Source organism: Tamandua tetradactyla, chromosome 1, assembly GCF_023851605.1.
Source record: "Tamandua tetradactyla isolate mTamTet1 chromosome 1, mTamTet1.pri, whole genome shotgun sequence".
NCBI classification, from domain to species: domain Eukaryota; kingdom Metazoa; phylum Chordata; class Mammalia; order Pilosa; family Myrmecophagidae; genus Tamandua; species Tamandua tetradactyla.
In genome coordinates, this window is record NC_135327.1 from 93,227,438 (window position 1) to 93,251,518 (window position 24,081).

The following is a 24,081-nucleotide window of genomic DNA, read 5'->3' on the forward strand; positions in this document are numbered from 1 at the left end:
GTTCCCCCTCTTCTTTAGAACCTCCACCCTGGTACCACTTACAGCATTAACTTTTCTTACTTGGGGAAGGACAAAGTAGAATCTTTTTCCAACAGAACAGATGGTACTGCATAATCATGACAAAAATCCCAAAGGATCTTTCTAACGAAATTTTGCTTAATTGAAGCATATGCAAGTACAGTCAGGAGAAAAAAAAGCATATCTGCTACCAGGAAATAGGAATCTTAACGTGAGACCGAACTTCCTATATAGAAAGCAGGAGTAAAATAGGAAGAAAGGGAGAGGCAAAAAGAAAAAAAAAAAAAAGTGAGGGAAGAGATAAAAAAAGAGGAAGTGTTGAGGATAAAAGAAAAAAGTGTGTGCGATGGAAAAGGGTCAAAGATCACCAATTAAATATTGTTCAAGATCCATAAAAGAAAAATCATCTTGTCAAGCCCCCTCTCTTTACATTAGAAGAGACTCAGAAGCCCAGAAATCCAGCCTTCAGTCTAATCACTGACAGTCCTTGAAGCCGAGGCCAGATCTTCTAAACACCTCTTCTCACCCAATCTCTACTGATAATTATTGGAAATAAAAACCTGATAACACAATGCTAACTACACTTTGCATAGGAAAGGGACTGGGGTACACCTAACAGGTGTACCTTTTGGCTGAGTTGTGTGACCTCATCAAAGTCACTCTGCCAACTCATCTTCCCAGACACATGCATTCTTAAAAACACCTCCAGAGCATCGGGGCACTACCTCCTTTAAAAACACTGTCTTCCAGTAAAGAAATGGGAAAATATATCTCCCCTCTGTGAGAGATGCTGCAAATATTCAAACTCACTGCTATCAAAATTAAGGGTGGGTGGTGCAATGGTGGCTCAGTGACAGAATTCTCGCCTGCTGTGCCAGAGACCCGGGTTCAATTCCCGGTGCCTGCCCATGGTGGGGGAGGGGGGCGGAATTAAGGGTGCCTAACTTATTTCCCATAATAAAAAGTTTTTTTTTTTAAGTATCCAAAAGAAGTGCCTATCACAGTTGCCAGCATATTAAATGCTTTTATTATATGCTGGTTGCATAAGAGTTATAGACCTTCTATGTACTTCCAGATACTGGAGTGCGGTGTGTACTAGTCTTAAGCCATTCTGTGCTTCAGGGCAAGGTAACGGTTGCTAATATTTGCATTCGTCTTATGGTAATTCTGAGTCTGTATAACAGAAGGAAATTCTCGGCGAGAAAACCAAAGACCTGTGCTTACGTCGGGGCTTTGAACATGTAGAGACAGAACTCTGCTACTTTGGTCTGCACACAGTCAATTCTGAAGGTGACAAAGGGAAAGCGCTTGCACTGGGGACGTTTTTTTGACAAAGGATCTTTTCACTTCTGAAATTTTAAGTGACTGCCGGCATTCACTTGAAACCTTCCAATCTAGCCGCCGGCCAGGAGAGACCGGCTCCTTGTGCAGAATTCGAGAGACTCCTGGACCCAGCCGCCGGGTGTTAAGTGCCTCCCTCCCGCTGACACCGAGAATACCCGCCTTTCAAGGTACCCCAAACCTGAGCTTTCTGTAGCTTTCCTAAAAATGAAAGGGCTGTACGCGTACAGCAGGGGCATGAGTCCTGTGAAAGAACTGCTTTGGGGGAAAGATTCCCGGTCCGCGCAGGCCTCCAAGGTCTCCGGGGTAGGCCGAGAGTCAGACCCCCCGAGATGCGCGTCCGGACGCCGCCCTCCCGCGGCTCAGACAAAGGACGCGGCCCCCGGCGCGCCCCCCGACCCGGCCGGGCCACTCACCGCTCAGATAGTTGGTCCACTTGTACAGCACCCCCTCCATGGCGCCCGCGGCCCCTTCGTCCCCGCCGCGCCGGGGCCGCTTCCCCAGGGCCGCCGGCCCCCTCACTGCCCCAGGCCCCAGCAGGCAAGGAGCACCGGCAGGAGGGCCATCGCCCGGCGCTGCCGAGACGCCGACTGCCGGCGCCCGGGTCCGCTGCGGGGACACCCGGCCTGCCTCACATCTTCGGCCCGGGGGCGGGGTCACTGCGGCGGCCTCGGCACGTGAGAATGCAGCCGGGCGCGGAGCCCGCGCGGCGGGGCGGGAACGCGCTCCACTGGGAGGCCAGGCAGGAGGTTGGCGCGAGGAGTGACTGAGGCAGCCAGCTGAGGTAACCGATGCGGGCGGCACTACAGCCGCGGTACCTGAGCGGTCCCCTGGCAGGGGCCTGAAACACGCTCGCGCATGCCCAGTACTACGCTCATGCGCACGTTTCCAAAATCCACTCCGGGATTTCGCTGCAGCTGCCGCTGGGGAGACCAGATAAGCGTTGTGGGCCGGGCCCGCAGGGAAACTGAGTCTTGGGGAGAAGTTGGGAAGCTGGCTAGGGAGAAGGCGCTGGATGAGAAGGGGGGAGGAATGTGGGACACATCTTTGTTCACGATGTCGAAGGTGAGTTGGGTCCCACCTCCGGGTGTTTGGGAGTCGACGTGGCCCCGTCATGGTACACTGGGCTCTAGTTCCCAGGCTCCAGTTTTTGGCAAGGCTTTCTGTTTGATCCCCCACAATGGAGGTATCCAACAGTAGGGCTCCGAAAGAATGAGAATTGCATTGTGGAATACTGTGTGACCAGTGTAAGGAGGTGTTATGTAAACTCTAGGGCCTACTTTCTGGAAGTGCTGTCCGTGGACAAGCACACTTGGCCCCATCTAGGAGTTTGTTAGAAATGCAGAACGTTGCCCCCAGCCAGATTTACTGAATCTGTAAATTGCATGATTAACAAGATCTCCGTGAGATTCCTATGCAAATTAAAGTGTGAGAAAGAAATGTGCTAAGGATATTTGACCACGGAAATGATTTAACTATAGATTATGTGAAAAGAACAGTGTACAAATTGACCCACATTGCGTTAGGTGTGTGTCACAGAACCACGCACCAACATATTATGGATAGTGGTCTTTTCGTTGCTCTTTTTTTTTTTTTTGGTGTGAGATTGTCGGATCTAGCAAAAAAAAAGGGCAATTATTTATCAGAAATACAAATTTACTTGGGCTTCTGCATTTTCTCTGGAAATCCTACTTTAGAGCTTTACAGATTTTCCCAATTGATACAATAAGCATGTATTATTTTTGAAATTAGGAGAAAAATGTAAAACTTTTTAAAAATTAAAATGAACAATGTGAAATTCATAACTGTTCTAGTTTGCTAGCTGCCGGAATGCAACACGCCAGAGACGGATTGGCTTTCAATAAAAGGGAATTTATTTAGTTAATGTATAGTTCTTCAGAGAAAAGGCAGCTAACTTTCAACTAAGGTTTTTTCTTCCATGGGCACAGGGCCATCTCTGCTGGCCTTCTCTCCAGACCTCTGGGTTCCAACAACTTTCCCTGGGGCGATTCCTTTCTGCATCTTCAAAGACCTGGGCTGAGCTGAGGTATGCTGAACTGCTTTGGCTATGCTACCTTGAGCTCTCTCATTTAAGCACCAGCCAATTAAATCAAACCACTCATTGCAGCAGGCAAGCCTCCTAGCCTACTGCAGATATAATCAGCAACTGATGAGGTTCACATACCATCTACTCATGTCCACAGCAATAGAACTAGGTACCTTCACCTAGCCAAGCTGATACCTGAACCTCACTACCACAATAACCATGGTTACTATTTGAAGCGGAAGTTTACACCTGGTTATCCTCGAAAGAGGCAACCATTGCAAATGTTTGCTGGCTATATTAAGGTCACTAAGTGAAAATTAGCAGCCATACATAATATGGGCCTGCAATAAATCGGATGACCTGGTTTGAAGGCAGAGCTCAACTGCTTTGGGATTGAATGACTCGAAGCAAAACACTTAACCTCTCTTAGTCTAAATGTACTTATATTTGAAAGAACCTGCCTTGCTGGTTGTGGTGAGCTGCACGGGAATGTCCCGCTTTGCAAGCTCTAAAGTACTAAGTAAGTCTTCACGGTTTATAAGCCGATTTAAGTAAGCGATAGCAGTAGCCTTGGATATGGAATCCTGGGCGGCCGCTCACCAATGAGAGTAAGCAAGTCTTTCCAACTCCTGTGGTTTCATCTCGTCCCGGACTCTTCACAACTCGGTCAGCTAGGATTCTTTACAGGTGTAAATCTGCCGGAGGCGTTTCCAGCCAGCTCCGCACCCCACCACTCTTCCAGTGATCATGATTGTGGAAATCCTTATTCCACGGAGCTCTAGGACCCTTAGGGGTTGTAGGCCTCCGGGAGGCTGCTGTCCACACCCGGGCTCGGCTACCGTTTGCATTGTCGCACCGTCATTGGCTCCAGAAGAGGCTGAGGGACAAGACCGCAAGCCAATGGGAGACCTGCCTCTCCCAGAGGTTGCGTTATTTGAGCCAATCAGGCTTCGGTCTGGGTTTAACTGTTTTAGAGGTGAGTTCGCAGAGCCTGGGAAAGTTGTTGCTAGCAGATATGCCACGTCTGCTAGAAGGGGAGTCATGCACTTGCCAGAGGCCTTTGTCCGTAAGACTTAAACTACATTCTTAACTCGATGAAGTCAGTGGCCCTTTCTCTCCTTTTGTAGGAACTTCTTTCCTGTCTCAGCAACATGAGGCTTTTCATGTGGAATGCGGTCCTGACGCTGTTAGTCACTTCTTCCAGTGGGGCTCTGATTCCTGAACCTGAAGTGAAAATTGAAGTTCTCCAGAAACCTTTCATCTGCCATCGCAGAACCAAAGGGGGAGATTTGATGTTGGTGCACTATGAAGGCTACTTAGAAAAAGACGGCTCATTATTTCACTCCACGTGAGTAATTATGCTCTGCAGGTAAAATAATAACCCACCTCCTATGCCAACCCGGGACAGGTTGCATGTATTGATTTTACATATCTTAAAAAAACTGCAACCAAACATATGCCGAAATATCCTGTATCCTACTTTGGGAAAAGCCTGTCCTGTATGCCAAGGCCTTTGAATGCATTATTCAAATATCTGATCTGGATACAGATGTTAGTGTTTTTTATTATAAAAAATACAAAAGGAAAAATATTGCATGATCTCATTTATGTGAAAGTAATTGGAAAATGCAAATTCATAAAGACCAATTAAAATAAAGGTGGGGGAAGGGAGAGTTAATACAAATTTCTATTTGAGAGGATGGAAAAGTTTTGGTGATGGATGATGATAGTAGGGCAACACTGTGTAAGTAATTAACAGCACATAGTTCAAAGGGGAAAGTTTAGGTTGTATATTTATTACCTCAGTAAAGTTTTTTAAAAAATCATAGGACTGTACAGCACAAACTGTGAACGTTAATGTAAAGTATAGACTGTAGTTAATAGTATAATTATAATAATGTTTCATCCAGTGTAACAAAGGTACCACATTAATGCAAAGTGTTAATAACAGAGAAAACTGTGGGGGTTGGTGGTGGGTGGTATATGGGAACTGTATTCTTTCTATATGATTTTTCTGTAAACCTACAACTTCCCTAATTATTATTATTTTAAAATTAGAGCTAGAAATACTGAGAACTATCTAGGTGTCTACTTAGGCAATAAGTAGAAAAAGCTTAAAAATTCTCCTATCTGAAGCTCCATTCCTTAGGGAAAAAAATGACTCAATTCTGTTTTTATTTGACATAGATGATATTTACTTAAAATTTTTCAGAAACTTCATGAGCAAAATTACATTTATTTGCCTCTTGAAGGGTATGCTGATGCTATTCCCTTGGCTTATTTAATCTTTATTCTGACCGATGACCTTTAGCTCAAGGCACAGTACTGTGATTTTCAGTAGCGGTGTGCTTCTTTCTAAAATTAGAAGACATCATTGGTGGGTGTGGATGTGGTTATGGAAGGTTAATCCAGTACCTAAAATGAGGGATTTTCAGTTCTTTATACTGTCAGTTTTTGTTTTCTATAAACAAAGAAAGTGCAACTTGGAAAAGAGTTTTACAAGCATTATGATTTCTAATCACTGGGTCAATTAATTCCATCTCAAATATACTTATTGAGCATTTTCTTTATGTTAGGCACTGTGCTGGATACTGGGGAAGGTCAGAAATTGTAACTTCTGTCCATTCTCATTCATCCATCCATCCATCTATCCATCCATCCATCCATCCATCCATCTGTATTCCAAAACCTTATTATGTGGCCATAAGTCAGGCCCTGGGGATGCACAGAGGACTAGGAGCAGGTCCTTGTCCTCTGGTAGCACATGGTCCCCAGGGGGAAGGAGACAAGGGAGTAACTTATGATACAGAGTACGGAAGGTACAAAATGCTAGCAAAGCATAATGGAGCTTGGAATTATTTATGTGCTGAGAGGTGGCCAAAGAGAAAAAATTCCCAGAGACCATAATTGAATTGAGCCTAGAAAGATGGATGAGACTTCCAGGTGAATAATGGGGAAAGGAGAACATTCCAGAGGGATTGGCATGAGCTAAAGCTTGGGCCCCCCTAGACCTTGTTTTCTGATAACTACCTGTTCTGAACATTCAGACCTAATCAGTTGTGGTTTGGGTAGGTGGGTGGGGGGAAGTAATGGTACATTTCTCTGAATTCTGTTAGTAACAAAGCATGAAGAAGTGCTGACAAAAGGTTTCAAAAAGATGTCACCAAGGCTGGTGTTACAGCGGGCACTAAACAATATTGTGATTTGCATTTCTAACTTTCACTTACATTCTTATTGGTCATCTGATCTCCTTCACACCCAGCCCAATTTCTTCAAGGTCTCAGAACCAAATAACTTTGCCAACTTTGGTGGTCGCCATAGAACATTAGTGAACAGTTTGCTGCTAAGTTTCTGGTATTCCTGAGGGGCCCGTTTTTTATGCAGCCTCCTTGTAAATGATCAGGAGTCAGCAACTAAATATTATGAAGAAGCGCCATGAAACAATCCTTGAATAAAAAGTTTATAAAGCATGCCTGCCATTTCTAGGACCATAGTCTATGTGAGCTCCAGCTTAAATCCTTCAGCCTTGGCGAGAAATGTACAAATCTGTAGTCAGGGCTGGATGGTGGATATTTTTTCTTGCTTTATTCTTCTCAAATATTCTAGAGTTGGAATTTGTTACCTTGGTCATTGGAAAAGGTATAGAAACAAGCAAACAACAACAACAACAACAAAAAATGGAAAGAAAAATGGCCCTTACCTAGAGTTAATAACTATGGTACCCATGAAGCTTGGAGCGTGATTTCTTTCTATTCTTACCTAAGAGATACTTTCTTATTTGCACCAAAAGGGAGCTCTATTGAGCTCAAGCGCCCTAGTAGCTCAACAGATTGATTTTCTTAAGCTGGTCTGTCTTTTCTCCATGAGCCAAGATATCTCAGCTTGCCCTTCCTCCCTAGTCCTTGAAGGGCAACTCCTCTGAGATTCCCTGCAGATCCCCCAGGTAGACCCCTGGGGAGCCAGATAGAACATCAGAGCAGTGGGCAGGCAGTAAAGCAGGAAAGTTTGTAGGCAGAATGAAAGATGCTGTTCTTCTAACGCCCCAATATCTTCATTCATGTGAACCCGTGTGTACTGGCAGGAAATTCTCCTTAGCCTCTCATCCCCCTTGCCAGCCTTGCTCATTTTCCTTTACTTTCTCACTGTTCTGCAACCTAGTTGCTTTCCTGGGACAGCATCACTCTACAGTTCTGACTTCAGACATTGGTGTCAGGTATATTTGAGGTTAATTACTGGCACACTTAACCTCAGTTTCTTCATTTATACAATGAGTATAATTATTGTGAGAGTTAAAAGAGGCAAAGAACTTAGGATAATACCTGACATATAGAAAATGCTCAAACAATTATTCATTATTTATATTATTATTCCCTCTGTCCTTATCTAGGTGAACCAACTATGTGACATTTGTATCAAAAAAGATGGACAGTCAATTGAATCACCATAAAATTGACTTGGGTGTGTGTGTGCAAATAAAGAAAAGCTGCTATCATTAACGTCTAAGCAAATAATTTACTTATGGTGGGAAAAATGTACCAAGGCATTAAAAAACCTGCAGTTACTAAAGAGTAACATGTTTTCTTTCTATCATAGTCACAAACATAACAACGGCCAGCCCATTTGGTTTACCCTGGGCATTCTAGAGGCTCTGAAAGGTTGGGACCAGGGCTTAAAGGGAATGTGTGTGGGAGAAAAGAGGAAGCTCATCATTCCTCCGGCCCTGGGCTATGGAAAAGAAGGGAAAGGTAAGAACACTTCACATTTCTTACCATAGCACTAGAGTTCTTCTTCTCTGAATTAGGAGACAGAAGTTAGTGTTTACTACTTTTTTTTTCTTAGAATTAAATAGAGAACTTGCATTCCTTTGGAAAATATAAATTATGTTTTGGGTCTCATTTAAAATGGCCAATTAAAGTAAAGTAAAATAATATCTCAATTGAAAATTGGATTAATGAGAACTCTATTAACATTGTTCACCTATTCATTCTAACAATACAAAAAGAAATATTACTCAACATAAATATCTTGGTTTGCACCTTTGAGCTACATTAAATGCGGTTTTAGATATGGTCGACATGGGACTCATTTGCAACTGTATTCTCCAGTGGCAAAGTCCTTTGGGGTTCTTTTCACTTTTGTTTTAAAATTTCTTTATGAAGTTTTTAATGATTTATTTAAAAAAAAAAAAAAGAGACATAGATGAGTTTAGTTTTCCCTGTGTCCCAAAGCAAAAGCGAGCAGGCTAGCTGGGCTGGAGATCAGTGCTAGTTTGTTCCAGAGCAGGGACATATAATATACCTGTCGTTCAAGTGGGAACCTGTGAGCTTTCCAGTTATTTAGGCCTCTAATAAGAGGCCTAAAGATGTTTATATGCATTTGACCTATAATTCCTGTATCTAACCTAAGGAAATAATCAGGTATCAGGAAAAGATTTGTGAACAGGTATGTCCATCACTGCATTGTTTCTAACAGCAAAAAATGGAACCAACTTATATAACGATGATAAGGATTTAGGTGAATAAAAATGGTCCAGTTATTAAAAATGCTACTTTCAAAGATTTAAAAAAAAATTATATACAAAACATTTATGATATAATGTTATGTATAAAAATCGAAAATGAGCTATAGTATATATACTAAGATACTAAGTATTAGGAAAAGTGTATACACACAGAAAATGAATAATAAGGAAATAAATAAGAATGTTAATAACGGACTGTGGGACAGGGACTTATTTTTAATTCTGGTTCTATGTATTCCAGATTCTCTACAATGAGCTTGTATTACATATATAATAAGGAAAAAAGTTGTTCATCAAAACAAAAGAACAACTCTGACATAGTATAAATATAGACCTCACAGCATCCTTAGGTCTAAGCTTAACTATTTATAAAGTGAAGATTTGGATTCCTATGTCTAGTTTCCTGAAAAGGAAAATTAGGTGCCATATGTGAAACATTATTTAATCTAAAATGGGGCTTGTTCTGTAATCTTATTAATAGACATTACTAACTAGGTTCAATTCTTATTTTAATTGTAATCGTCTTTAGAGAAGAAAATCAAGTATCTAGAACACATTTCTCTGATATTTGAAAAGTATTATTTCACTTTCCTGAATCTTTATTGTCTCACCTTTAATATTTGTTTGTAGTGCTAGGTCATGACTCTTTTGCTGTACTATTTTTAATTCAGTTCGACTATATAACATGTAGAGATCTAAGCTTGAATCACCTCCTTCGAACGGAGTGCCATGAAACTAATTCTTCTCCATATGAATTTAACCCTAAATTTTGTAGTCTTTTAGCATCATGCTTGCATGCCTCCTTTGGGAAGATGCCAGTTTTACCGACAACCTAGTGCATGCCTTTCTCTGTCTAGAGCTGAAATGGTGCGCATCGGCTCCCAGTTTAAGTGTTGTTCCCTTTGGGTCTTAGAAATGTTCTTTCCTGGAAATGCTCGAGATAGGAAAGGCATCGGCTCACGGTGTAAGTGCTGTTCTCTTTGATCTTACAAATGCTCTTTCTTGGAAATGCTCTGGAGAGGAGAGGCGACTAAGAAATATTTACCCGTGCCAGTGTGTTAAGTATGGCTATGAGGAGAAAAGTTTGAGACAAAGTATCCATACTTCCCAGAAGGTTTTTATTTACAAGTCCCTGGGACTTTGACAAACCTCTTTTCACTTTCAAAGACTTTTAACTCTTTTCTCAGAAATTCATTTTAATTTCTCCCCTCCAATTCCTATGACATTTCTTCAACATGTGTAAAAAAGTTCTATAGCGGAGATGTTTCCTTACTTTTTGAAATATGTTCAACCTTGCTGCATTGTTTTTAAAGCCTGTAAAAGAATTATATCTAACATATACTGAGAGCTTAGTATTTATTAGGCATAATGGTAAGTAATTTGCATGGATTGTGGCCTTTATCCACCCAGTAGACTTGTGAGATGGGGCAATATTATTATCTGCATTTTTACAGTTGAGAAAAATGAGGCTTAGAGGGGCAGATGTTTTAAACTTTACTCCTAGGCAATATAAAATCAGAGCTCACCCAATAATATACTGCCTCCTACTGGTTGGAATGCCGCTACTACATGTACTTCTAGGTCAGGATTTTCTGACCTAAAAGTTAGTAAATCATTTGTAACATAATTAACTCTGAATTATCTAAAGCCCTTTAAGTCATTCTTGACATGCAATGTATTAATTATATTTGAAATGTAATACCGAGACCATTAGGTAATTTCTATGATATGTGACAAATTAGGAAGTTATTTCCATTTAATTCAATTAAAATATTTTGTCCATATCATAAGTCTTCTAACATTAAAATTTTTGCATCTTTTTAATAAAACTCTTCCCCTCTCCCCTCATGTCAGGTAAAATTCCCCCAGAGAGTACACTGATATTCAACATTGATCTCCTGGAGATTCGAAATGGACCAAGATCCCATGAATCATTCCAAGAAATGGATCTTAATGATGATTGGAGACTCTCTAAAGATGAGGTAAACTTCCCTTACTCCTGTTTATTTTTTTTTGTAGCTCACTTTTAAAAGAAATATATTGAAGTAAAATGTCATTTTTAAGATTTATTAAAATACCAGTGCTTTGAAAGTTGACTTTTTCATAGGAAATTATTGTTTTAGAAAGAAATAGATTGAGACTTAAAAAACATCATTCAGTCTTTTACTTTTTCTTTCTTCCCAGTGCTTAGGGCTCATGAGCTGATCTTACCCTGGGTATTTGCCAAGACAATTCCCATTTTGGAGTTACTGTATAAGAAACATAGATGTTGTGAAAAATGTCTCATGTGGGCAGTTGTTATTTAAAACTCTGGAATGACTGTTAAATACATTTCTGAGTGATTTCCTAGTAACTCACATGCTCAATTTGGTTCAGGTTGGCACCCAAGGAAAGGAGGTTCTAGCCCGTGTTCTCCATAGGGGAGACCTTTTCCAGGCTTCTCAAATTTCTGGGGTTTGAGTGAAGAGAAAGGAAGAAGTGGCTTCTCCTTATAATTTAGGCTTCCTCAGCCATTGCTACATATACCTGAAAGTAGATATTTAGCCTTTTGTTTTTTTTGTCTGCCTACACCCTCTGTCCTGGCCTCTGTGGTCAGAACTCAGGTCCCTTGGTCACAAAGTTGCTTCACAGCTTCACAAAGACTGTTCTTCCTTATACAGTCCATGAAGTAATACAAGTGTGCCGTTTCTGATTTAGTATGTCTGCGGTTGGGCTCAAGAATTAACATTTCTACCATAGTCCCAGGTATTGCTGAAGCTGCTGATCTTTATTTACTCTTTGAGAGTCACTGTGTAAAATAGACTGTGCTAAAAGTCTTCCTTCTCTTCTAAAACAAAAGAAAAGGAAATACTCTATCCTCTGGTTTAGAGATGGAGTTACAGTGAAGCAAAGAGCTTGCCAGGATTTTCAGGAATATTGAGGTGCCATTGGGGAGCTCCTAAGTCAGGAAAGGAAATAGAAATAAATAAGTGTCCTATGAAGTATAGGTTAATACATGCCATGATGGAAGTACTTATAGGGTTTGTAAATAAATGAGAGGATGACATGGTTAAACTGAGAGCTTCAGAGAAAGGAGCTCTGCAGAAGGGTATTATAGGACAAAGACTGGAGACAGGTATTCTAAACATAGGAAGGTTTTTAAGATAGGTATTTCTTTTTGACATGCTAATAATATCTCATCAAGGGACATATAACTTTCTGATACAAAAGAAATAAGACATTGTCAGTCTGCCCTGATTTAATAATGTTCAGTTTTTTAATTATATGTTATAGCAATTAGGCTCTCAACTTTTGTGATTATGTGCCCCTATTTGTAGTAAATATTTTTTATAATTTATACATAAATATGCTTATACACTACTGCTATTATTTACATTCATAAAATCAACAAAAATAGAAAAATTTAAAGGATAAGATAAAAGATAATACAAATTTAAGTTCTATTATTTATTCTTATCACAATAGATCAACTTTCTCATCCATTAGAGGGACTATATCCCACTTTGGAAACAGTGCTCTAAAGAATATAGGAAGAATTCTCTTCCAAGCTCCCTGTCCCTACTTAGAAGAAGAAATGTGAATTTCTTTTCTACTGAAAACCTATCCAAATTGTATTTTCCTCATGTATATATTCTGCTCAGTATGGTTATTATCCTAATAGGTCATAAAATGCTTCTTGAGAGGTTATTTGATTTTTTAATTTCAAAATAGACCTTTCATGGTTTAATGTATGATAAATTATATTCATAAAAGAGTCATTATTTATGTTTTGATCAATTTAATTATAATGGCCAGGAAATTATTGTCTCTAATAAACTAAGTTAAGAGCCATGGGATTATGGTCCACAACCACGAAATTTTTAACATCTCACAGTCTTTCCAGTCATACATAACTTTTTTCTATCCAAGATAGATTTTAATTCTTTTTAATTAAAAAAAGTAATATATAATGTATTCACATGGTTCAAAAATCAATACAATATACAAAGATATTCATTAAGAAGTCTTTCTCCCACCCATGTCCTCTTCCACCCTGTTGTTTCCCCTCCTCCCCAGGTATCCAGATTTATTAGTTTCTAATGTATCCTTCCAGTGTTCATGCAAATACAAGGAAATTAGAATACACATTCTTATTACCCCCTTTCTTATACAAAAGATAGCGTTTTATAATATGCAGCATTTGGCGTATTGCTTTATTCACACAATACATCCTGGAGATTCATTCTACATAAATACATCCAGTTTGATCATTTTTTTTTCTTTTTTTAATTACTGCATTAACTCACTTTAATCTTAAAAATATTTGTTTTATGTTTTCATGTTATGGGTGGGAGGGAGGGTTTGAAATGGCTTGTCTAACAGAAGGAGGAGCAAACATACAATTTAGAGTGAAAATACGTTTGAATTGCCTTATGGTGAATCTAGTGAATGATTGGGAGCAGTATTTTGTTTTTGTTTTTAAACATCTGGATGAAAATAGAAACTTTTGTGGTCTTTTAAATGCTTGACTTTATTTAAACTCCGATTAAGAATAAGTAGTTTGCTTGACTGGCTGTTTTTCAGATGATATAAGTCATTCATATATATATATCAAATATAATTTGATAGAAGGATTGTATACATGATATAAGCCTTATGTTTGCCTCTAAATAATATTCTGTGTCTCTTTTATAGCAGTCTAGCAATGGTTTTCAGGGGAAAATTCTTTATAATTCCTTTACTATTAGAAATATATCATAAAGCAGTTAATATGTATGTCTTTGATATTGATTAGCTTAATCAGAGTAGGTTATGACTCAGAATTATTAATAAGATTCACTATTTTGTAGGTTAAAGTATATTTAAAGAAGGAGTTTGAAAAGCATGGTGCAGTGGTGAATGAAAGTCATCATGACGTTTTGGTGGAGGATATTTTTGATAAAGAAGATGAAGACAATGATGGATTTATATCTGCCAGGGAGTTTACATATAAACATGATGAGCTATAGAGCTATGTCTGCCTGTTTTATACAGCACCAAGAGGGCAACCACCTTTAAATAAGTTTTATTTTTTAACAAGGTTCTGTTTTTGCTGTATTTTCTAATTTTATATATTATTTAAAGAAAACCTTAAGGATTTTAAGTGCCTATTTCTTTCTGGAGAGTTATTGGGAAGAAAAAATTTATCTTTGAAGAGGAGACGTTTGGTCCTTTTTCCACTTTCACATATGAAGCCTTATGTTTAATTTGCTTACCTGTAATTTTAAAATATTACAAATGGGAATATTCCACAACAGCAGACCAGGTTATAACACAAATCAACACCCTATATATCTGCCTCCCTCTATTTCCTCCACGTTAGATACTGACATATTTAAGAGCCTTTTGGAGTAGCCCAAGGCTTACTGTTTCATGTTATAATGGAATAGCTTTGTCTTTGGCTGCCTTTGAGTGTCCTAGAGAAAAGGGGAAAATGGTTGTTAACAGCTACTGAGGAGATGTGCAATGTTAAAGTGGGAACAGAGGTCCTAAATATTTATATGTATGCATTGAAACATTCTGCCTAGGATTTAGATGGCTAGATAAAGTTCCATTCCTAGTAACTAATGACTAGTAACTAATGACTAATGACTGACAGGTTATTAGTATTTATTACTGATGTGTGTGTGTCTTTGTGGTAAAATGTGTCAATATTGTAGACAAAGTAGAGAGTTTTATTTATTCCATGTTTATTTTTTAAGGCTAGCAGATTACCCTGCCTCATTCTTTGATGAATATAATCCATGACATATTTGTAATCGGATTGTATCAGAGGAGAAATTAATAAATCAATGATGACTTAATCTTGTTCACACTGATGAAATGAACAAGCTGAAACAATTATTTTAGGCCAAAATTGAAAACAGAGGTGCAGAGGTGTTTTGGCTCTCATTTGCTCAACTTTGTAAAACTGTGTTTATTCTGGCAAGATGAAGCTGAATGACAGTCTTGCCATCAAAATTTTCCCATTCCTTTCTCATGAAAAAACGAAGCACACCTTTCCAGCTTCTACTGAATAGAAGTATATCCTGGATAAAACATTAAAGACTTTATAGTTTTATCTTAAATTGGCTTTTATCCTTATAGCTTTAAAAATGCCCAAATTTCCGTTTACTAAGAACACTTCTTTATAAATTTACAAAATGATATCAAGTACATTATTTTCTTTCATTTCCATTGCTCTGAAATCTATGCAATAAGCCGGCAGATCTTACTGTACCATTTTATAGACAAAGAAATTGCCATTCAAAGAGATTGAAGATCAACAGTTAGCCTGTAAAACTGGTTTTCAGTCCCCAGGTTGTGCCTTTCTACTGTGCTCTAGTATTGAAAAAGTGAAAATTTGCTTTTAATTCATTGGCTTGATTCTCTCTTCAATTTGTCAAGCAGCCATATCTGTTGTTCATCTTGGGGTCCTTATCTTGTAAAAAGGGTTGACTGCTCCTTCTGGTGCTGTAGAAAACTCCCTATGATCCAGGAGTGGCCCTGGTTTCGCACAGTAATCTTGGGGTTAGTGCCAAATTGCCCCATATACCCTGTGTGGTGAGAGGTGCCAGGTGTGTGATTCTTATCCTTACCTGCATGTTTTAGTTTATTGTTTTTTTTTTTTTTTTTTTTTTTTTTTTTTAAAGGAAAGACAGAGAGAAGGAAGGAAGGATAGAAGGAAGGAAGGAAGGAAGAAAGGGAAACATCTTAAACATTTTCTTGTTTTATTGTATTTTGTTTTTCCGTTTTTTGTTACATGGGCTAGGGCCGGGAATCGAACCGAGGTCCTCCGGCATAGCAGGCAAGCACTTTGCCCGCTGAGCCACCGCGGCCCGCCCTATTGTTTTTTTAAGAATGATGAACAATTATTAAATCATATAGACTACTCCCACTAATTGTATATTGACCTTTAACATATTTTCCTCCTTAAGTTTTTGGAAAGAACAGACCATAATACTTTTCACTGAGAAAATCAGCTATATCTTGAAAACATGTTATGTTGTCACTGACATTTTCCTAAGCCTGGAAGAATTACAAGTCGCAGTAAAGAAAGCCTTATATTTGTGTAGTACAGGAGGAAGGACAGTAGCTTATCCTGTGGTGCTGCTTTGCATAAACATTATTGATGATGCATGCTGTCAGTGGTAGAGAAAGAAAAGTAAAAAGAATTTTGATTATTCAGGCAGTGTATTTCTTTATTAATTCCTGTCCACAAGTGTGAAATGAATCTGGTTGTTTTAAAATTATCTGCATTTTGGTTTAGCTGTACCTTTGTACCTCTCCATTAGTAATGATAATAATCAGAAATGAACTGTGACTTCCACATGTATATAATTTGACTCATTAATACTGCTAGATATGTCATATATTTATACGACTATTTTGTGTTATTCTTTTCAAAATAAAATTTATTTGGAAATAAGTGGTTGTTTTGTGAAAAATTCTTTAAGCACCAATTTCCTCAGCAGTTTTATTGATTTTATTAACTGTTATTCTGAGTTTTACTTCAAAATTAAGAGGGAGAAGGATAGGTGGTAGGAGCAGAGGGGATATGGTGACATCTTGCATGTGCCTCTGATGCTCTACCCTGTTTAGATATATTTTAAGGAAAGCTGTGGTTTGGTTTAAATGATTGAGCCATAAGGGCATTGGTTAGTAGTGACTTTTTAACAATGGAGAAATTTAGAAGTTTTGTGTGTATGTGGTGATGGTTAGCACTATTGTTTTGGTTTAGGATTACATTGTATGCCATGATTTGACATTATGATGATTATTGACATGATGATGATTAATGCCTAGTACATAAATTAGTGCTATAAAATGCCATAGTAATAGGGGGTGCAAGGGTAGTTCATTGGTAGAATTTTGCCTGCCATGCAGGAGACTCGGCTTTGATTCCCGGTCCATGCATTTCCCCCAAGACAAAAAACAAGCAAACAGACAAAAAAAAATTCAACAAATGGTGCTGCAATAACGGGATACTCACATGAAAAAATAATGAAATATGTCCCCACCATACAGCATACAAAAAGAAAATCCCATAGTAATTAACTGAAATGTGGGGTTGCTTATTTCTGATTCAGATGTAGCGATTGACCATTTGTGGAAACGAATATATACTTTTCCTTCTTCATGATGTACAAGAATGCTTACAACTACTTAGAGATCAGCATGATATCTCTCCCTACTGAATTAAGTTTATGGGTGATTTCTCAAGGTGGTTTGGAAATTGCAAGAGGATAAAAAGGAAAATAGTATGGGAAAAAATACTCCTCTCACCTTTTTTTTAAAAGTAAGTTTACATTCAAAGAAATTTAATTAAATAACACAGGATATAGTTTTTTTCTTACCCACTTTAGCTTAAACTGAACTACAAAATGCCAAATGTGGGTATAAATTCATATTCCCATTTGAAAGCAATTAAAACTATAGTTCTTCTGTCACTATCTGTAGCATTCTTTTCAAAAATTTTTTTTAATAAGATTGGCATATTACTTTTAATTCAGCAAAATCCACACATTCTTATATATGTATTTTGTTTCTTTTTTGAAGACACAATATTGTTTGGGTCTCTTTCAGCTTTCCCTCTGCCACCTCCAGCTCCTTGCTTCAGTCTGACGTCTATAAGAGGCCTTAGCAAATGCTGGTTTGGTAGCTCATGCCTCAAATTCAGTGAGAGGCATTCCTTCATTCCTAAAAGCAGCAGAATGTAGCAGTGATTCCCACATTTTAGTGTACACCAGAATCTCATGCAGGTGTGTGTTAAAGGTGAAGATGCCTGGACTGATGGGGCATCCACATTTTAACCCATCTGCTAGTTGACCCGGATGTAGGAGGTCCAAGCACCTTAATTTAAGAGACACTTAACTTCACTAATTCTCTGCCTTGAATAGTCTTCTATGAACATTCTTTCTTGCATTTTGAGAAGCATTGTACATAGGGTAACTAATTGTGCCTAAAAAGGATTTTACAGTCAAAAGGATGAGTTGTATGGAAATAACATTTTCTCCAGGGATAGAAATTATTTTATGACTGAGTTTTTACATCAAAAACTTAGGTGGTCAGTAGATATGATTTTATGAACATCTTCCCTACCAGCAGAGAAAATTTTCCCTAAGTTACTCTTCTATACTATTTTTCACAATTATCTGCAACCCACCCCTTTAGAAGGAGATTTGGGAGAAAACTAAAATATTCCCTAAAATATGTGTGAATATACATTATATATATAATTTTGTGCCAAAGATACTAGTCATTGAAATGCTTTCTCTAACACACGGTTCCCCTTTCTGAAAACTTGTCTTTACCGTCTTTCTATTGAATTGGTGTCTGTTATTCTGTACTTTCCCTACATTTCTATATTTCACTTACAAGTAAAATTTCATAGTAGTTCTCCGCGTAAAACCAAAAATAATCTATCCTCCTCCATTAGCTTGAAGTTTGCCGAAGGAATCAAAATGACTCATCTTGATATACTTAAATTATCATTAAAGAAAAGGATAAAATCAATTGGAAGACTTGGGAGCTCTGAAACACATAGCCATTGTCTGTGGATTCTTTTGTTTGTCAGTTTTCTGTCTTCCTGTGTTGTTAATAAAGCCTCTGGTATAAAATGGATGACTTTAATGAGTATAGGTCAGCCAATAACCTCAAAGCCAGTCTAAGTGCCTGTGAGGTAGACAAACATCAATTTTGTTTTATGATGACTTCAAAACAAATGACGTGAGATGTTTGCTGAGGTTTACCCTAAAAATCCAGAGTGAAATAAGTTGTGTCCTCTTGGTCTGTAGCAACAACTAAATTATATCCCACTTGCGGATTTATCAGAATTTACGTCTTTTAATCAATTAAAAATTCCACATTGCAATGGATAAAGATAAGTCTCTATATGGTAAACAATTGTAGTAAAAACAATTCTGTATACAATGTAAATTCAGATATTGAGAGAGTTTCTATTTTTGTAAAGAATGAAGTAAGAGTAGGGAGATGCTTTGGGGCTTTTTCCAATTTCTTATAGTGTTTTCTAATTCACTGTCCTCTGGCAGAATAAGTCCAACAAATGGCATTTTACTTGCAAGAGAACAGGGAAGAATTTAAAAAGGATCTTGCTATGAAATCCCCATTTAGAATTGCTAAATTCCCTTAGAGCATAATTGGTCTTTCCTGATGTTGTCATACCAGTGATTCCGTGAAAGTATTCACTTAAGTTTTTCCTTGCATTGTTTTGGCTAAATTTTATAAAGTATATAATCTCACTAAATGCCATGTAGATGCTTTTTTTCCCCACATGCAATAGTCATGATTTTCTGTTTTGTAGTATAATATTTTTAAAGAGGATTAAGAGGACTACTAAAGTTAATTGATTCTTATTCACATTTAACACTGAGCAGTAAATCAACTCTGCTGCTTGGATGTTTTTTTTCCTAACAATTTACTGCTACAGCAATATCTTCAAAGCTATTAACTCTTTCTTTGGCACTTACTCATGTCCTCTGAACTGGGCAATATTCAATGGTTTTCTTTTTGGGGGGAAGATTATTTAATTTTTTATAAATTGATATGTGGGAAAATGATTTTTTAACAATTCAATGGTCTAGTATGTACACAGTCATTACAATAAATTTTAGAACATTTCCATCATGTCAAAAAGAAACCCCCCTACCCATTAGCAGGCACTCCCTATTTCTATTCGACCTCTTGTACTTAGGTAACCACCAATCTACTTTCTTTTTTTATGGGTTTGCCTATTCTGGACATTTTCTAATTAATTCCTAAAGCTTAATCCTTTCTTTGTATTCAGGGCAAAAATAAGTCAGTCTTTTGATGAAGTTATTTGATAGTAAAACAATTTCTACTTTTACTTTTTATTTAAAAATATATAATAAGCATGATTTTTGAAATTCAAAGATGAACCAAAGATTCTAGCCCTAAGAAATAAATCATTCTATATATATGAAAAGTCAAATCCTTTGAACATATAAGAGCTAGAACCAATGGTATAACAAGAATAGTAAAACCCAAGACTAGGTTAATGATAAAGGATAGAAAGTCAATACAAGGGAGAATAAAGAATAACCAGGAATTTAAAAACTTTAATATTTCCATATATCTAGATTATTCCCAGTTCCCTGAAAGTCAAGACATCCAGAATGAACAAAACAGTACCATTTTTCTGATATTTCAAAGGAAATATACTCACCTAAAGAAAGGTACTCTTTTTCTAGTCAGAAATTTCATACATTCTCCAATTTGGTTGAATTGTTGTTTAATTAAGTGAACCCAAAATTGCTCTGGCAATTTAGAAGACTTGGTTTACTTCACTGAAGAACTGGAAAATAGCTAATATTAACCTTTGTTTGAAGTCACATAGTATATATATAAAGGTTAATACATATATAGTGTCTCAAATAAGCACTGATGTTAAAATGACAAAAATATTAGCTCAACTTTCACAATTCTGGATAATCCTTCATATATTAAAAGGAGGCTCTGATGTCACTAGACTCTTAAAAACAAACCCTGTTTTAAAACTACATTAGATGAGGCAAGACTTTCCATACATGTAAACCAGGAAACAACAATTTATGGTTGCCTACATTTTATATCCATAGTGCTTGATGGATCTATATTTAAATTCTATATATAATTTAAAAATTGATTTTAATATTTTTAATCTCTCTTGCGTTGCCTGTACCCAATATGGTCAGTAATTCTGCAAATTGATTTAAGGGCATTCTAAAGGTCTGTTACTATGGTAACCAAATTTCAGAAAATTAATCTCCTAAACACAAGTGTCATTGGATTAAGGCAGATAGCTGATTAATCTGAACTCATGTTTTTCTTCCTCATCTTCCATGGCTTTTTTGTCAGCTCCTTTCTTTAGTTCTCATGAGATTATACACAGGGCAATTATGCAAACTTTCTTACCCATACAGAAGTGTCTCATTCTCATAATATTATCTGTAGTTCATCCCCATGAGATTTGCCCAATGACAGATCTTTTTCCCTCTTGCTGCGATTATACACTAAATAGAAACCACCTCTATATGCAAAGTGCTAAAGGCACTTCTCAATTACATATATGAACTTCAAGCTTCTCAAAATCATTGCATTAGGTTCTTTAGGCAATCAACAACCCTGGATAGATAGAAAGGGTAAATTATCATCAATAAAATTTTAAATAGACTAGGTTTGGGTAGTCATCACTGTTGATTACCCTTTACACTTGTTTACATTCCTAATATGCTAGATGCATGTGTGTATTTATTATAAACCTTTATGTTACCATGACAGCAAAATATGACTTATGGATAAATTTCCTCTATACTTCATTTCCTTTCTTGACTGTGACTTCTGGAGAGGAGGAGCTGTGATATACCTTTTTTATTTTTGTAACAATAGTGCTCGTCCTAGCCAGGTGTTCAAGAAATGTTTCTTGTTAAGTTAGTATGGCGAAGAAGTTCTGTAAGTAGACTCTGCATTTGTTCTTCACACGATGTGTTCAGGTTTGAGTCTTTATCAGGGCATTTCGTTCCTCAGAAACATTAAATTTAGTGTTCCCAGACTTCCACATGTGCCCAAGAAGTAAAAACTGCTATGGCACTTGCTATTCTATTGTGAACAACTAGAAAACTGGACAAAATATATGAAATGACTATCTTCAGATACTGGAGAGTGAGTGGGCAGAGCAAAATTGTGATTCTCATGAGAAGAGAAACCTGTCAGATAAGACCACAACTCCACCCCAGCTTTCTGCTTGGAGGCAATTTCTGAAGCACATGACAAAGAGAGGAGAAACAAAACAGAGCCCTTCTGTCCTGAGGAGACAGAGATCAGAGAAAAGAAAGGAGCACTTACCAACTCACAGTAGGTTAGTATTACCCAGATACTGAAACCAGAAACTCATTGTTAAAAGAAGTCCTAGCAAATGCAATAAAACACGGAAAAGAAGTCAAAGGCATATAGATTGGAAAGGAAGAACTAACAGTGAATTTGTAATCAATATGATTGAGTACAGAGAAGATTCTAATGAATGATGAAAACACTAATATAAGTAATATAGTGTATTTAGCAAGGATACAAGCTACAAGTTCAATGTACAAAAATAAATGCATTAACTCTAAAAGAAAAAAGGTGATAAGTTGGGCTTTATCAAAATTAAAATCTTTTCTTTCCATGCAATATTAAGAACATAAATTAAAAATATAAATTTAAATATTGGGTAAAATATTTAAACAGACCCTTTACAAGAAACAGATAAATAAGTGGCCAATAAATATAGGAATAGTTGCTCACATATTTAATCATTAGAGAAATGAAGAACAAAACCACAATGAGATGCCACTACCCATTTATTAGAATGAATAAAATTTAAAAGACTAACAGTAAGTATTGACAAGGATATAGAGCAATTAGTACTCATATTGCTGGTAGAATATAAAATGATAAAAGCCATTTTGCAGTACAATTTGGCAGCTTTTTATAAATCTAAATATACATTTTGCCATATGATTCACCAATTCCATTCTTAGGTATTTACCAAGAGAAGTGAAAATATCCATTCACACACAGACTTGTAGATGAATAAAGGTAGCAGCTTTATTCATAATTGCCCCACACTGAAAACACTGGTACTAGTTACTGTGATAGACATTGAATATACCTTCCAGAGACAGCTGGCTGACAGCCTCTTAACTGTCAGCTCTTTATTCCTTAGCTGCAGAGAGTCGCTTTTTACTGGGCTCACAATCTTTCCCAAGACATTCCACTTCTATTGACTTAGCAAGATGGGGATATAAAGACCTGGCCATTTTGGCTTTATCTGGGATAGTCTGATGGACATTACTTTAAAGCTCCCTTCAAGATTAGCTGAAAGTTTGATGGGTCTGCATTGCAGTTCTACTTCTTCCTCTGCCCAATCTTGCTTTTCCCTTCCTTTCACATGTGTTGATTCCTATAAATCTCTTGCATTCAAAATACTATCTCTCTGTCTGCTTCTAGAAAACCTAACCTATGATAGAGTCCCAGCCCAAACTGGCCCTCAATGACCAAGGTGTTAGGTTCTAAGGCATTCCACTGGTATTATCTTCTTCTCCTCTTCCAGTCCATGGCACTGATCACTCACTCTTTCTGTTTCCTAGGCTGCTTAAGCAAATACCCAACAATGGCTTGGCTTAAGCAATGGGAATTTATTTGGTCATGGTTTTGAGGTTAGGAAAAAATCCAAATCAAAGCATCATCTAGGCAATGCTTTCTCCCCAAAGACTGTGGCATTCTGGGGCTGGCTGCTGATGATCCTTGGTTCCTTAGTTTGTCACATAGCAAGGCACATGGTAGCAGCTCCTGGTCTCTCCCTTTTCTTCTGGGTTCTGTTAATATTAAGCTTCTGGCTGCTCCCTCTGCGGCTTTCCCTCTCTCTCTGTCTGAATTTCATTCTTTTATAGAGGACTACAGTAATAGAATTAAGACCCATCCTGATTAAGTTGGATGGACCACACCTTAACTGAAGTAACCTCATCAAGAGATCCAACTTACAATGCTTCACACCACAGGAATGGGTCAAGTTTAAGAACGTGTTTTCCTGGGGTTCATACAGTCTCCAAACCACTACACTGACTTTCAGAATAAACTAAAAATTTATGAAAGTAAACATTATTAAAGAAACACAGTTCTGACACTTGTCAGACCTGCCAGGATTGACTATTTTATGGTTCCTTCAGTAAATTAATTTTCATATTACTGCTTGTAAGTAAAGCCAGAAATGTTTCCATAGTGCTTTTCCCCTGATGCTGATTAGTAGAGAGAAATTTTATGAGTATCTCTACATGACAATGCATAAAAGCTGAAATTGCCCTGCCTCTTTTTTTTTTTTTTTTTTTTTTTTTGAGGGGGGAGTGTTAGGTGGGGGAACAGGGAAAGACACTGCAACTGGAGCTGCGGAGGCTGTGTCGCCCCTCCCAACCTGACTTCAGGAACTAATGAACTGCCCCTCTGGACGTCACCTGCCCTCCATCCTTAAAAGCTGCCTGTGCCAAAGCCCATGCGTGCACTCCATCTTGGGTTTGGTGAGTTCTGCCCAGGAGCGCAGAAATACCGCCCCCCCTTTAAATTTCCTGGTCCTCCTTTCTTCTTTCTCACCCTTTCGCCTCTT

General features: G+C 37.7%; 2 protein-coding genes across 7 annotated transcripts in view; one reads left to right on the forward strand and one right to left on the reverse strand.

Annotated features, from left to right (window-relative positions):
• The window catches only part of PLEKHA8 (pleckstrin homology domain containing A8), a 74,633-nt gene extending 72,432 nt beyond the window's left edge, over positions 1-2,201 (reverse strand). For all 4 annotated transcript variants that reach the window (XM_077120739.1, XM_077120755.1, XM_077120747.1 and 1 more), the window contains exon 1: positions 1,776-2,201. In XM_077120739.1, the coding sequence (XP_076976854.1) occupies positions 1,776-1,815 (40 nt within the window). In that variant the 5' untranslated portion in view covers positions 1,816-2,201. The remainder of the gene's footprint in view (positions 1-1,775) is intronic.
• FKBP14 (FKBP prolyl isomerase 14) lies at positions 1,380-14,045 on the forward strand. 3 transcript variants are annotated; one of them, XM_077120780.1, is made up of 5 exons: positions 1,380-1,529; positions 4,534-4,754; positions 8,000-8,151; positions 10,782-10,909; positions 13,757-14,045. In XM_077120780.1, exons 2-5 carry the CDS (start codon positions 4,558-4,560, stop codon positions 13,913-13,915), a joined length of 636 nt encoding a protein of 211 aa, XP_076976895.1. In that variant the 5' UTR covers positions 1,380-1,529; positions 4,534-4,557; the 3' UTR covers positions 13,916-14,045. The 3 variants fall into 3 exon arrangements, with proteins under 3 accessions (XP_076976895.1, XP_076976903.1, XP_076976890.1); XM_077120788.1 differs by lacking the exon at positions 1,380-1,529 and adding an exon at positions 2,078-2,143; XM_077120775.1 differs by lacking the exon at positions 1,380-1,529 and adding an exon at positions 2,177-2,424.
• Positions 14,046-24,081: the final 10,036 nt, after the last annotated feature.

Bases quoted from the DNA above. Each gene is read 5' to 3' on its own strand.
- FKBP14 (XM_077120775.1), top strand. From the start codon at position 2,218: ATGCCCAGTACTACGCTCATGCGCACGTTTCCAAAATCCACTCCGGGA. The intron at 8,152-10,781 runs GTAAGAACACTT...CCCTCATGTCAG, and splicing joins CTATGGAAAAGAAGGGAAAG to GTAAAATTCCCCCAGAGAGT. The intron at 10,910-13,756 runs GTAAACTTCCCT...ACTATTTTGTAG, and splicing joins GGAGACTCTCTAAAGATGAG to GTTAAAGTATATTTAAAGAA.